The 15,749-nt window shown below is 34.3% G+C and overlaps 1 protein-coding gene across 2 annotated transcripts; it reads right to left on the bottom strand.

Moving 5' to 3' along the window:
* Positions 1–4,948: 4,948 nt before the first annotated feature.
* LOC130729390 (cyclin-C1-2-like) lies at positions 4,949–13,803 on the bottom strand. Of its 2 annotated transcripts, XM_057581137.1 has the most exons (9): positions 13,602–13,803; positions 13,405–13,511; positions 12,940–12,979; positions 10,784–10,828; positions 9,791–9,909; positions 9,527–9,641; positions 8,391–8,441; positions 7,465–7,612; positions 4,949–5,395 (listed from the first exon to the last, which is right to left on the bottom strand). In XM_057581137.1, the coding sequence occupies exons 1-9, from the start codon at positions 13,631–13,633 to the stop codon at positions 5,303–5,305; spliced, it is 750 nt and encodes a 249-aa protein (XP_057437120.1). In that variant the 5' UTR covers positions 13,634–13,803; the 3' UTR covers positions 4,949–5,302. The 2 variants fall into 2 exon arrangements, with proteins under 2 accessions (XP_057437120.1, XP_057437121.1); XM_057581138.1 differs by lacking the exons at positions 13,405–13,511; positions 13,602–13,803 and adding an exon at positions 13,103–13,316.
* Between the last annotated feature and the right edge of the window lie 1,946 nt (positions 13,804–15,749).

Genomic DNA, 15,749 nt, shown 5'->3' with positions numbered 1-15,749 from the left:
TTTTACGTTGCTTTAAATCGTAGAGTGAAGGAATTTTATTGGTTCATCTGAATCTGGGGTTCTGGCATTTTTTATCCAGTAACGATGCTCACACGTAACACTTAGGAGACACCATATAATTTTATTTTATTTTTGTGTTCCTTCTCATTCATTCTTAAGAGTTTCTTAAATTTTGTCCCGAATGATAGCTTAAGTGATAAGAGTTAAGGGAACATGAAGGTTGGATGGAGGTGATCCAGGAAACCACTTTTGAAAATAATTGTATGTGTAATGAATTAATTATCTCAAAAGTTGAAGTTATTGGATAAAAGACACATGGATGATTATAGTTGTAAGGAAGGATCAATTTCTAATGTGTAATTTATCTTTCCGATGTACTAAAAAAGAGCTTCTTAAGTATTTAAAACATGTTTGGGTAAAAAAAACTTAATTGAGCATTTACTTAATTACGTATTTATCATATAAGAGTTTATCTTATGTCATTGAAAAGTCTACAAAGAGCCTTAAAAAATTCAATAAGACATTAGCGTTTGGATGCACATACTGAAAGGAGCCTAAAAGAATTAAAATGTTTGGATGAATCATTACATAAGCACTTATACCGGTTGTCATAATTTTCACAAATAAAAAGCTTAAGAATGACTAAATAAAGAATCAAGAATCAAGCTGTGATTAAAAAATTAAGATCATATACATCGCTAGATTTTTTCTTGGAAGATATAATTAGATTAAAAATAAAGATATGAAGAATCACACCCTGAATAAAAATAGGCTAAAGAATAAAAAAAAATTACATACTTTTTGAGCTATCGGAGACCACAAAGATTAGTTTGTTGAGGGAGTAACAACAATACAATAGTTTAGAGATCATGACAAAACAAACAATAAGTTGAAGGTATATATCACGTAAGGCAAAGCAAAGTTTGAGACAATATTGAACACAGCACGTACGCTAATAGACTCTCACTTTCCTCCAGTTTGAATCTGCAACCTCCCAATTCCATGAACCTAAAAATCTTTTTTTTTTTAATTATGACGAAGAGAAGAAAATTGGATGCATTGAATTTTCATAGTTGCATGACATTATTATTCAAAATTGTTCACTCATCAAAATTTTTTACATGAACAACACAACACTTCCACCCTTTCGTACCCTCAATCACATCCAAGCTCTACCAAGAGAGTCGGTCGACCCAAACTCCACCTTAGCAAGAGGACAAGGAAGACCCATCTGCGTCGCTCTATATAACACCTACTATGACCACCCCAAAGATCAGAGAAAGACGACGCAGTTGGAAGCACGAGGCTGGACACCACCATCAGACGCTGAAAATGAATAGATCTAGCTTCAAAAGGGACCAAACACGAAACCTACTAACGCTCATGATAACTTAAATAATCAAACCTAAAATGTTTTCCAAGGTAAAACAGTTTTTTTTTTGACAAAACAAGTTAAAAGAGTTAAAAACAACTAAAATGACTTTTAAAATGAATTTAAAATATTTTATTTAATGGAAGTAAAAAATCTGAGATATATATAAAATTAAGTTTACTAAGTGCCTATATTGGATATTTATAAATTAAGTTTTTCAATTCATACTAGTTTCATGCTTATTGGATTAAATTAGTAAGCTTCAAATAATTGTTTAAATTAGTTTTTAAGTTGAATTCAAAAGAAAAACAAACAAACGATAATATTTTTTTTTTGTTACAATAGGAAAACACAAACGATAACAAAGCTTTATATATTGCTTTTGAAATGAAAAACCAAAAAGTGTCTCTGCAAGAAAAACACAACGCTTTATATATTGCTTTAGAAGATTTTAAACCATGGCGTTTCTTTTATTGAACAATAAACCATTACGTTGAACAGCATGTTTTAACGTTGGATATATATATTGGTTTAAAATTTTCTGGTAGCACGTAACGTCTCTCTTTCTATGAACCAGTGCTTGGGTTGCAGACAAAGCAAGCTAAAACGAAAGCAACTTTAAAATTTTGTTTAAATAAAAAAAAAACCTTCAACAGGGACCAAAAGTAATTATTTTAAACATGCATTGTGTCTTTTGATTATTTAACCATTGTATTATTTCATGGCGTCTTCTAGATTCTATAAATAGTTTTTTTTGACAGTCTGGATTCTATAAATAGTTTAGGTATTGAATTGACAACAACTTTCATATTTACAAAAAAGTGAAAATGTTGTCAAATTTCATAAAGAGTTTAATTTTGATGCACCTACGGTGTAAAGATTTTTTACACCATCAACTAATCAGATTTCAAAGATTTGTCTTGTCATTTAATTTAATTAAATAAAAAATCTATCTTTCCCACATTTAAGAAATCTCATTGGTTGACGGTGTAAAAAAACCGGTGCATCAAACCTTTTCTCTTTCATAAAACTGGGAAACTATGAGCCTTAAGTGATATTGTGCTTGAAAGTGACTTTGAAAAAGAACTTTATGTTCTAGATTGAGTATAGAAGTTCTCAACCATTGTAAAAGACTTATTCTTCTAGAATCGGTGTGATTATTTCTCCACCATAGAGTTTGGTGAAAATCATCATAGGATTTGAAGATAGTGGAAAATGTGCTTTTAGTCGAGGTGATTCAGAGTCCACCATAGGGTTTGGTGAGTGTTATGTAACAGGAAAGTAGTGTGCTTTTTTTAGGGTGTTCTTGAGAGTCTTGGTGTCAGGCTTGTACTGAATATTGCTTACATAGTAAGTGTGGGTGAACGTAGTAGGTGTGGTCACGAATGGGAAGATCACATGCCACCAACCGCTTCTGAGCATAGATGACAAGTTGTCCAGTCCGACGAGACGCATGTTGAGCACTTCGGCCTATGACCAAGGCATGATGAGGAGCGAGCAAAGCTAGCCACACCACAAGATAATGTTTATAGTGATGTTGATGATGATGAGCCAGTAGGGACACCACCACTACAATAGAACCCACAATTTTCGCGGCAGTCTTAGAATTTTTTCGGTATTGACCGACTACAATGACCATATCACTCCATATATGTCGATGGAGCTATTTTATACGAAGGTATGCATTTGTTGTTTGGAAGTTCTTGTTGACGATGTAGTTTTGATTATTTTTGGAACAACTATGCAGGGTTATTACCAAGGTTCTAAATATCGGTCGCGGTCGCGTTGCGGATTTCGCGATAACGGATATTATCGTTGTTGCGGTATGTGTTGCGCCTATTGCAGTGTGAATGACTCTCAGATTTTCACAAATTATGTTTAAAATGCATAAATCATGTGAAAAAAGAAATATTATTATATAACATATATTATTGATCATAATAGTAACATCTACATTATACAAAAACTCATGACATATATTTTAAATCTTCATAAGATGTCAAAAAGTAAAGAACTCATTACATAGAAGACATGCTAAGATTGGCGCGATGAAGATGCACGAGGATGGGCAATCTTCCGGTGCATCCTAGACAGATTCACCAGGATGACATGGATGCTCAAATAGTCATTTGGACGCCCTATTATGCACATAGGGGAGATAGACCATATCAACCCCTTTCATTGTATTCAGGTGCATTAATTAAGTACATATGACACGACATCATCTTCCCAAGAAGGTGTTCCAACTTTCAGGTACAGGTAAGCGATCCCCTGTTCCTCAGGTCTTTATATGCACACTACTCACGGCGGAGGAGACTAGTGCGAGTTACGCTTTGTACGAGACCCGACCCATTTCGGTAAGGGTTCGACCTTCATTTCCGACAAAAAGCGTAGTGGAGTACATACCTTGGTATAGTATGATATCACATGCTCTCATCATGTCTAAGAGTACACGGTCTCCTGATAATGCAGTGATCAATTTTATGTTCTGTGGAACTAACTATCAATTATATTGTTACTTCCATTATACCCTTACATCAAAATCACATTCTTTACATGCAGTCGTCAAGCGAATGGAGGAGTCTCATGGAGAGGAGCTCGTAGTACTGGATGCGCCTACGCAGGGCACACATAGCCGAGTTATATTTCAGAGGACCTTATACTTCGTGACACAGAGGACAATGACCAACTTAGTATATCAGAGGAAGAGGAATCCTCCCCCCGGGGCCCATCCAGCTCTAGTTCATAGACATTTAGATTTTTATTGATGATCTATTGATATTTGACGTATGTACCGGAAGGCCTTGACATGTTTTGGATATTTGGATTATGTTGGTGTTCTGGGTCATGTTTTCGATGATTTTGGATTATGTTGTTGATTAGGTTGATGTCTTGGATTATGATGTTGAACATTTTTTTGTTATTAGGTTTTAAACTATAATTGTAATACCATATGTCGTATTTTATAAGTGTAATACCATATGTGGTGTCTATAATTGTATAAATTATCGTATCTACAAGTTTTTTTTTTTGTTTTTTGCTATCTACTGTCAAATCAATTTATAATAATAAATTATTTTCAAAAAAAATTGTAATAATAAATAAAAAGATAAAACAAGAGACAGGGAGTCCAATGGATGTTCATCATTATTCTCATATCTGTGTTACGTTACCAATGTTGAGCCAAAGAACATGGGACCTATCAATTTATTTTGTAATGGTTGCTTCTACAGGCATTCTTGTACATAACTATGGATTTGTAATATGTTGGTCATTGAATGTAAAGCTCATCTCACTCTTAAGTAAAAGTAAATGGATGTAAACCTCATCTCACTCTTAAGTAAAATTAAAATGTCAAAAGAAATAAATTTGTTAATTGTTGTCAAATCAATTTATAATAATAAATAAAAAGACAAAACAAGAGACCAGGGGTCCGATGGGTGTTCATCAAGAATCATCATTAACAAGACACTTACGGTGTGTTTGGTTAAATAACTTAACTAAATGTTTATGACATAGGAGTTTATCACATAAGCGCTCCAATTTGAAAAACTTATTGAAATAATTGAAAATAAGTTATAGTTAAAGTATATAATCTTATTCATAAATTAATCTGAACAATTTATGAAAATAAGTTGCAGCATATAAGTATCTCATAAACTATTTACATAAGTTCTTCCAAACATTTCAATAAGCACTTGTGCTATAAGTTAAGCTTAAATAAACTCTTCCAAATGGGGCCTTAATAGCGCATGTTCTGTTCCCTTGCCATTTGGTAAATTAAGAAAGAGTTCTGCCGGAGAGGATGCCATTGATATAGGCTTTTCTTTTGTTTTTACAGATCACAACGGGATCAAGAACATCATTTAAGATTTAAGAACACCCAGGACAGGGTTGATTCATCTACAGTATACTTTTAGGGAATCACAGTTATAGCTTCTGAAGAGCAGCGTGCATCCTCTCATCAGTGAACATTCTATTGCTTTCATAAAAATCAAGTATCTCCATTGATATGTTTTTAACCTGTCAAAACCACATAAAAGATCATTTTCTTTTATCACACAAATATATATAGAATTATAGGGAGCAATATTCAGGATATTTGTTTAAAAAAAGAGACTATATCCTAGGGGGACAGCACAAGTCACTAATGGATATTGAACCTCTATAACAACATACTGAATTTTAAAATTGTATTAACTTAGATGTACAAAACTCAGTGTCAAGATAATCATGCTGAAATTTCTTAGTTCTCATTCTCATATCAATATAACATACTATAAATATAAATCCCATTATTTGGTTCTCAGCCATATTATTATGAATAATCAAAAGCGAGCCAGCCAATCAAATAATGATCCAACGAACACTCCTATTACATAATCCTAGCCAACAGAGAAGAAAGTAATGCACCATGTCGCCAACCTAGTCTCAAAAACCCCAAAACCCTGAACAAATGAAAACCATGACTGACCAATTCAGATTATTATTTGTCTTGACCATGTCTCCACATCATGCTGTTTTCCAGCAATGCCATACAATATACATCTAATCATCTCATGACATAACTTTGACGAAAAATAACAAAACACTTCAAATTATTGGGCCCAAGCTTGCTTGCATGCGTGGTTGATAAATACCAAAATGCTTTTCAGTTCATAGTTGATAGTGGATAATAGTGTTTAGTTCATGTAATGTAACATGACAATGGATCTTCATTACTGTCCTAATACAGCAGTACAACACAAATTTAAGCTCACTCTACAAGGAGATGAATGCGCGGGGTTTCAAGAAGAATTGCCAGTGTTAGAATATGTTTTGCATTGTTGAAAAAGACCCTCATTAGACTGTCTCTCATCTAAACATATGGTTAAGCAATTAGCCAATTTATTGGCTGCATGGAAGGCGGAGTTATAGAAGCTAACTAATCTCTTCATTAATGTAAAGGTCAAATATATATGGGGACTATTTGACTTCTGGACAAGCCAATGGCTTCATAAGGGAGAAACAACTATAAAAGTCATTCCTGAAACTTCTTAATGTTGCATCATGAAGGGGGCATGGAGGTCTCACCAGACACCACATCTTTACCCAAAACCTTAAGACATTGAGTTTGTGGGTCTTATCTCTTATATACTCTTCAACACTTCCACTTTCATCCAATGTAGGACTTCAAACGCACACTTGATTTCACAACACTCAAAACGTCATCAGGGTACTTTTCTTTGCATTAGCTCTCATTTAGTTTTGGTCATTAGAGAGTGAGAGATACTACAATACAAGAGCTATGGGGAGTGAGGAATGTGCCTTTCCGTAAAATATTTGCGTGTTATTTTCTTGAGTATAGTGCAGCTGGGTTAATGGACAAAATTATCGTACAACAATGGAATATAATGATGGGAAGTATATTGGGTGTACTTCAGATGTGGGTTTAACAGTGGAATTAACCTTTTCTTTTATAAAAAAATGAAAACAAACCACTTGTGTATCCTTCATTCTTTATTTGTTCATTTCGGGTGTGTTTGTGAGTTTTTAGCGGAGAGGAGGGGAAGGGGAGGGGAGGGCAAGAGAGAGGGAATGGAGGTAAGCCCTTCCCCTGTTGGAAGTTCCAAATTCCCGAAACCGCCCAATTTGGGAGAACTAAAATATATAACTGAGAGATGGTTTTGGAGGGGTTTTAGAAATATCCAAAACCCTTCCTCCCCCTCTTAAATCTCCCAAACAAGGGGAGGGCTTCTAATAAGCCTCCCCCCTTCCCTTCCCTTCTCTCCCCTCCAAACTCAACTCACAAGCACACCCTTAGTGAACTTATTAACCGTCTTCACCTGTGGAAGTAGGTAAAAGCCAAACCATGAAAATTTGAACCTATTTTTTTTCTTTTATTTTACGATTTTTTCAAAATAATCTTGTTTAGGGCCAAATTTAACAATAGCAAATAGCAGGGTATAACAATTCAAGTATTAGATTGCAATTTAATATCATAGTCAAATTTATCAAGAAATTTAGAAAAAAATAGAAAACAAAGAAAAAGAGAAGGTGAAGACAGTCAAGAAAAGATGCAATGAAGCTTAGAAATACAGTAGAATACTCACCACATTCATATCAACATGAAGTTCTTCAAACCAGACAGTGGTGTCTTTCTCCCTGACAGCACTAGCAATATATATGCAAGCTAAAGCAATTAGGTGTGGAGGATGTACAAGAATCAGGTCCATCTTGTATGTGTCATTTACAATCCCCCTGCCATCATCAATATTCACGTTTATTTTTTTTGTAAATTTAATTCAACAAAATTAATAATAAATAGAAGTTAAATTGCAAACAACATTAACAAGGTGCCAGCAGAACAGAAAATCAGGCTTAATAGTGAAGCAACCAAATGATGTTTCTAGCTAAAGAAATTTGTTATCTACTGCACCAAATCAAATGAATTGAAGAATCTACTTCGAATTTTCAATCAAATGAAGTTAAAATAATTTGCACATTTTTTATGACATCAACAATTGAGCTCCTTAAAATGAAGTAGATGCCATCTATAATTAGACATGTCATCATCCATTATCATTGTTATACCAACTTTAAACATGATACAGACTATAACTAGATAATCAGGATATGTTAAATATTTTAATTCAAAATAAAAATGATAACAAAAAGTAAAATGAATGAACACCAAAAAAGAAAGAAAAACAGAATCTGATAAATACTCACCAATAAATAATTTTTAGTTTTCCAATAAGGGGGTAATTTAGGAAAATTAACAGTTCTGATTAATTTGAGACTAACAACTAATCTTAACTAATGTTATTAATTTATCTGAATCAGTTAAAAATGACTTATAAATAGAAATGGAGAGAGTAAAATTATATATGATCAAAAAGAAAATGAAGAGCAACAACTTAAGAAAGCATATAATAAATAGGGGGGCGAAGAGAAAAAAGGGGCATTTTAAAATAAGGAGATGAAAGGAAAACTTTAAAAAAATTGATGTCATCTGTTCAACCGGAAGGACTCTTACCAAGTTAGTTGAGTCATGCTTAGATCATTCAGACCAGCATCCTGAAGGAACCTGAAGAATTATCATTCTAATAAGAGTGGGAAATTATACATGAATGCAATTTTAATGGCAAGAATGAAGGATAAGTAATCCACAAACAGTATTTAACTTATTCAGGACCTAATTAGCCAAAATGTTTATTATTGGTATTTGTTTGACTTGCAGGCAGTTTGGAAATGTGAATGCTGAAAAAGAAATGAACTCGGGCTACGTAGGCATTTTGAAATTCCTATTGCTCCTACTCCTACTTTATGTTGTCAACCCCAGATCTCGGCACGATGCGGCCGGCCCCAAAAAATGTTATCACAAATTTGCAATTCGTATTAGATTGTGGATTCTCATCAAGAATTCACATATACTTGCTTCACTATACAAAATGGTGTGATTGTGTGAAAGATAATGATTGTGTGAACCTGTAACACCGGCAAGACAACAAAATAATAAAATTAGTGAATGACAATTCAGTTACGACTTGAAAGCTAGACTGGGGGGGATGAAGGGGACCACAGTTTGGTCTTTTGATGATTTTGACAAAAGGCCTAGGTTCCCTTGGTAAGGTACAATCGTAGGCTCCTGTCTCAACGTGTCACCTTTGAGGTATTTTTTGTTGGTCTAAGATCTTGGTGGCATTATGGATAGACATATTGTCCTGCAATGCATATTCCTAGTCGTCACCTTTTCTTTTATCTTGATTTGGCTTAATATTTAAACTTTAATGACTTCACCGACCATAATAGCTTATATTCTCATCAAACATTAATTGCCTTTATCCTACACTCGACCATATCATTAATGTACAGCACTGTAAAAACTTTTATTAAGAATATCTATAAACACATTTTAACGAGTTATATCGATTGAATTGAAGACAGCTGAATAGCTTCTGAATTTCACAAAAGACAGCCTTTATTTTGCTGTCAATTTGGATAACAGAATCATTAAGACATGCTCATTTCATTATAACTGAATTAAATAGAATGAGACTAATTAAACATTGATACTTCCAAAAAGGTCAAAGAAAAAAGAATATGTCCGTTTTGTCATTATTAGAAATGACGTGTGCACAAAATGAACAACCAATTTTATCAAATACTTACTGAGATAGGGAACGGTAGGGGTGGAATACAACCAGGTAATAGTTCAGTGCTTCTAAAATCTTCATTTCCATTTCAAGAATGTCCTTGATTTCATATCTATACTTATCATCAGCATCTGCATTCAAAATTGCACTGATTTCAGCACAAAAAGGAAATATAATAGCAAGAGACAAGTTTGAAAACTAATAATTCACTTTTAGGATCACAACTCAGAAGTCAGCAAGACACAAATAAGACAAATTTATAACCTAACTAACTTCTTACATAATTTTTTAATGTAAAATACAAGAAGCCGGGCCTGAACTGTGCTTTCTTCTGCTTTTGATGCCAGGTACAAGCAGGTTGGAGCTACCAGGCGGGGATCATATTCAGTCATACTCTTCCTTAAAACAAAAAATACAGATAGGTAGCAGATGGTGTTTTAATTTATTAAGCACATAGCATTTTCAAGGTCAGATGAAGATAGTATTATTATAAATAAGAGAACAGCCTGGACATCCAAACAGGACAAGCAAATAACTTCAACTTTTATTGAAAAACTAGATTAGAGTCAACAATGAGAACAGCATCTGAAAAACATAAGTTGTTCAGGCAAAGGAATGTTTCCAAATCAGAAACAAACAACCAAGAAAATTTGATCAAATTAAAAAGAAGAAAGAAAAAACAGAATATCGGCCAGCTACTCTTTTCTTTGCTCTTTTGTTTATTCCCCTTGTTTGATAAAAAGAATTGACTACTGCAGTTGAATGTTCAACTTCTACAATTAAGGTCAACTTGCTATTTTTCGTATTTAAAAATTTAGATATGGTATAAAACATTTTGACTGCACATATCTGTCTTCTGCTGTTCCTATAGAAAGTAGAAACACCAAACACAAGTATTTACAAGCTGTAAGTAGAAATAATTTTTTATTACAATTGACGACGCAGTTGCAGTCAAGAGATCCCAGAATGAGATTCTTTTAGTTATTCTGATATGATCCGATTGCACAACATTAACATACAAATGCATAACATTAACCTAGATGATAGCACTAATATGGACAAAAAAAGATAAACTGCTTTGATTATAAATCCTGACATCAAAAGAAAGAGCAATTTATGAAATTGTACTGCTCTAAACTTGCATCAGACTCAACTTCATAAATACTGCAAAAAATACAAGCTATCCTCCGTCTAAAAATAAGACAGTAAGTTCCTGTCATTTCAGCCATAACTCCTTCTGTCCACCAAAGACTTATAAGTTAAGGACGCATACCTGGTATAAACACGCCTCATGTAAGCAACTGCAGTGGCAACAACCCTGAAAGATCAAACAATATATTAGAGATTGTCATGACACATAAGACAAAATAATAGGCACACGATTATCATGTTTTGGTAAGACAACGAAAAATAATTTCCATTCTTTGACCAGAAAAAATGAGAACAAAAATTTAACTCTTTGTAAATATATCGAAATACATAAGTGGAACATCTAAAGGTTGTCTTGACTCCTAATACAACCTTTAACACCTTCATCTAAACTTTCCTACAGGGAAAGGCAAGCATTACTTAAGTTCCTCAAGCATTCTTATTCACAGGAATATGGGTGTTACAGTTCAGAGTTAAATTTGAACGATGTTAGGATCCAATTGTAAGGTATAGGACTTGAGTCCCACATTGGAAGTGTAGGATTCTAGTGTTGGGTTTATAAGAGCTTGGGCTCTCTAACTACAAGTCTACAACGGCTAGCTTTTATGGTATGGTTCTCCCAAGGTTCTTGTTAAACGTCCATCAATTAAAATCTAAATGGGTCCATTAAAAATCGATCAAACCTAGAGCTTGTGTTTTTTAGTTTCAGTTGAAAATAACTGCGTTGGGTGTTAAAATCAATTTTGTTTAAAGTGAATTGTGTTTAGGCAGCTTTTCTGTTGGATAAAAGTACCTTTCAAGGTGACAACTTACATTCAAGAGAAGTGAGATTTTTTTACTTTTCCTGTAAGAGATCATTCTAAGTCTTGGACACACAACATATAAATAGATATTTCAAAAGCAATTACATCTTACTAGCCAAACAAAAACCATTTTTTTAAACTTAATTTTACAATACCATTTCCAAACACAAATTCATTGTCTCGAACTTAACCCTACCAAATATAACTATAATAAACTTAAGTTTACTAAAATTCATTCTACTAAATCCCTAGTCATCAAAGATTTATGAGATTTTTTAGGGTCTAAAGTCAAAATGTGGGTCGAAAACAGAGCAGGCCAGAATTAATAATAGTAATTGACCAAATAGTCGTGATCGAACAAATGGAAGGCCATCTGATGAAACTTCAATCAGGGTGAATTCATCTTCGGCGGCATCAGCAACAAGGAAAGAAGAAGGAAATGGACTTTGAAAAGTCTAAGGGACTTACTCAATTGCATACCCAGACTGTCAGAACATAGAGCTAAAGGGTGATGCACCAATTGTGGGAAAACTTTCCATCCACTACACTCATGTGAGAGGAAAATTTGAGGTTGTTATGTTAGAGGAGAATGAAACTTTGAATTATAATCAAGAGATAGTGAACATCAAAGCAGGAAATGTCGAATAGGAAGACGGATATGAGTGCAAAACTATAAGGCTGTTTAGTTCGAATTCGGGGGGGAGGAATGAAAATAAAACAATGAAGTTCGAAGGAAGATTGATGGAGATCAATTTTTCAGTGCATGCTGATAGTGGAGCCACTCAGACAATTGACTATTGCTCTTGGGTTGGAGGTGCAATGAGAAGTCCTCAAACTATCTACCCATCCTTCTTCATGTTAGCTTCAACCAATATAGTTTAGACTTTAGAGACTAATGTGAAGAGTGTTGAGATAGTGTGGGGACTAACGTGACGGACCTTAGATAGTATGGGGACTAACATGAAGGCCTGGAGATAGTTCGAGTCTTCGAGGATAACTTTTGTGCAAGTTTTGTGTGAGGACTAAAAGTGAAAAATGAGGGCTAAGGTTAGGAAAAAACAGTGGTTTCCTAGACATGCAACAAAAAAGCTGGGAATTAAATTGGGAGATGGGCATGAGGTTTTTACTATACGGAAGTATCCAGGATTATCAATACAACTATAAAATATGCAGAGAACCAGCTATGAACGAAGAAGCAAGAATGCTTTCTGCTCCTCTAGGCCTAAGACTCACAGTATTCTGCTAACAAATTTGATGGCCCCTTCTACACCCATTCTCTCCTTTATATTCCCTCTATTTCGCATGCTTTCCACGCTCCTCAAATTTTAAGCCAGCAAGTTCAAATCAATATACAAATCTTTCTATAGAAACCAAATGTACTCTTTTCACTTATACCCCTCAACATCAGAAAAAAGATCTAATAGTTTATAAACACAAAGGGATAGAGCTACACATATTAAAGAAATATAGTTCACACCTCTGCCTCACTTTTACTTGCTGAGCCAATTTCAAAATATCTGCACAATGAAGGAAAGGAAATGCAGGAATTAATAATCAAACACAAAAAAAAGTGTTCTTTTTTGTTATTTATGCTAGAGTATATGCATATATACATTAATAGAAATTTCGCTAAATCTTACGATTATGCGATTTATGATTAACACCCCCCCTCGATTAAAGGCATAATCCCGATTCTGGCTACCTTGCTAATCAGGATATAGAATTTCCTTAGCAATCAACTCATGCACACAAAACTAAGGATGTCAATAGCAACTACAAATTCAGAATCAGACACAAGCAAAAAGAATGATTGTAAAAAGTAAAAGCCAACCAATTTACCAGTGCCATTAGGTGCATATATACAAGGATTTTAACTAGCTATTGATATTAGGCAAAATCAAAAAAATAATAATAAGCTAAAAAAGAGAGAGAGAGAGCATACAATTGGCCATGTGCATCTTAATGAGCTTAAAATCCTCAAGTGTGATACCCTTTTCTTTGTCAAGTGGATTCAACATATCCACATCTTCTTGATCCAGAAGGTGCTTGCTGCAAGGTGCAAAACCCTAAATTAGAACACAGGTGCGCAAAATCAAGAAAAAGGGGAATAACAATTGCGAAAAAGGGGATTAAACATACTAGTGAGATGATGTCCAGAAATTGGCAGACATTGCTTCTTCAGCGCAGGTGTAGTTATATCGAAATTCGTTGCTCGCTACAACGAATTACGAACCAGTTTGCGCGACCTGAAACGCTGCTGCGAGTTGATTCGCGATGGAAAAGAGTTCGGGAAAGAAGGAGCAAAAGTGTTCTTGTTTACAGCAAAGAAGGAACCAAAGTTTGTCTTAACAATCAATAAATATTCAATTTTGGGTTAAATTAAATATGTTTAAAATGGTCACTAGAAAATATAAAATCATAAAACATATTTCACATATTTTTACCCAATCATAACCTATAAATGTGTTCACGTGTAATTTTCATATTAGTTTTAGTCTTTCAAAGTTTTCTTTAATTATTTTCTGTCCATGACTTCCTCATTGTTCTTCTTCCTCTTCCTCTTTCTTATCTCTTTCCTAACCACTACTCAACGTCCACCTCCACCACCACACTCTCCACGGCTGCCTCTTCCCCAACCCCCACCTTCTTCTCCTCTCCTACAGTTGCATTTTCCCCCAACCCTCATGTTCTTCTCCTCTCCACCCCTTCCCTCTTATCCCCTCATCTGAAACTCAGTAATAGGATGTATTATATAATTATTGAGTATTATTTAAATATTTGGATAACGATAAGAGTTTGAAAATTTTAAAATTTGAATGTTTTATCAAGCGAGGGTTTAAAAATAAACTCATTTGAATTCAAGTAAGACTCTTGGGTAGTTTTGTCTAAAGAAAGAGGTTTTTAATCAAGCATTGTGTTGTACCTTACTTTCATGTGACCTTCTCATATTGTTGTTTGGGTGATGATGGACCTGTTTTCGAAAATAACATCACATTTTTTAATAAAAATTGAGCTAGTCCCTAAACTTGTTGGGTTACTAATGTGACCCCTTATTGAATAATTGGGATGTTACAATGATCTTTTTCAACAGTTTTCTATTGGTAATGGACCTCGGATTCGTCAACGGAGGTCAGAACCAGTGCGTTGTGATCAACATGGGCAGAATGTTTCATTGGTAGGTGAAAATACAACAATATGGGCTATCAATGTAGAATCAGACAGCCAATAAGGAACAACTAGTGGAAAGAATGGTCTCATCCCATGGCAATGAAGATTGTTTGGTAGATTTGGCCATAACTTCATCATGCTCTCAAATTCCTAAAACGAATGAGGTAGGAAAAGGTGGGGAAGGGGAACAACGTTGTTGTTGTTAAGTTTCTTATGTATTATTGTTGTTTGCAGAAATTCCAATCTCGACACGAATTATTTGGTCGGGCTCGGATGGTGGGGAAGGAGAACAACGCTGTTGTTGTTACTTCAAAATCTAATTATGGAAGCATCAAAAAGAAGAAGCTTCTAACACTAAAGTGTGAGCGTGGTGGGATATACATACCATGCAAGGGTAAGTTAACAACCACGAGCACATGAACAAGAAAGTGCGAGTGTCCTTTAAGCTAAAAGGAAGACCTAGGAAGAATGAAGGATGTTAAAGAGTGAAAGCGTTAGATGAGTTTCATAAACATGCAAGAGCACAATCGTTGGTTGCCCATGCATATGTTGGACACTTGACTTCTATGGAAAAATTAGATTGCTTTGATTTAGTTTTGTTACAAGTTAATAGTCTTTTTATAACACGTAGCAATACAAGATAGCACTAATTTCACACTTAAAAGTGAAAAAATTACTCAAATTCACACTTTTAAGTGCGAATTGCAAGAATCTAAAAAAAAAACATAAAATTCTCATGTTTAAGTATGAAAATTACCATAATTTCCCACTTAAAAGTGCGAAAATTAATTTAAATTCACCTTATAAGTGCGTTATGCAAATATCTCGTACGCAACATAAAATTATAATTTTCAAATACGAAATCACCATGATTTAATAAAAGGTATTTTGGAGAGAAATAGTAAGTGAATGGAAGAAACAAATGGAGATGGCACCAAAACCAATTCCCTGTGATTACACTAAACTTAAACTGACCAACCAATGAGTGAATTACAATTAATTAATTAATTAAATTCTTAATAAGTAAATAGTCTAGAAAGTTCAGTCGGTCCAACCAATAGTGGTGTGACACACAACACACAACACACAACACACACACTATAGAATAGAGTATAGAGG

Source organism: Lotus japonicus, chromosome 1, assembly GCF_012489685.1.
Source record: "Lotus japonicus ecotype B-129 chromosome 1, LjGifu_v1.2".
NCBI classification, from domain to species: Eukaryota; Viridiplantae; Streptophyta; class Magnoliopsida; order Fabales; family Fabaceae; genus Lotus; species Lotus japonicus.
Note: the sequence above shows the minus strand (reverse complement) of the source record. Positions and strands in the feature narration are given on the sequence as shown.

Bases quoted from the DNA above. Each gene is read 5' to 3' on its own strand.
- LOC130729390 (XM_057581137.1), bottom strand. From the start codon at position 13,633: ATGTCTGCCAATTTCTGGACATCATCTCACTA. The intron at 9,910-10,783 runs GTATGCGTCCTT...TTTTGTTTTAAG, and splicing joins ATGAGGCGTGTTTATACCAG to GAAGAGTATGACTGAATATG. The intron at 8,442-9,526 runs GTAAGTATTTGA...ATAATTCTTCAG, and splicing joins CCCTACCGTTCCCTATCTCA to GTTCCTTCAGGATGCTGGTC.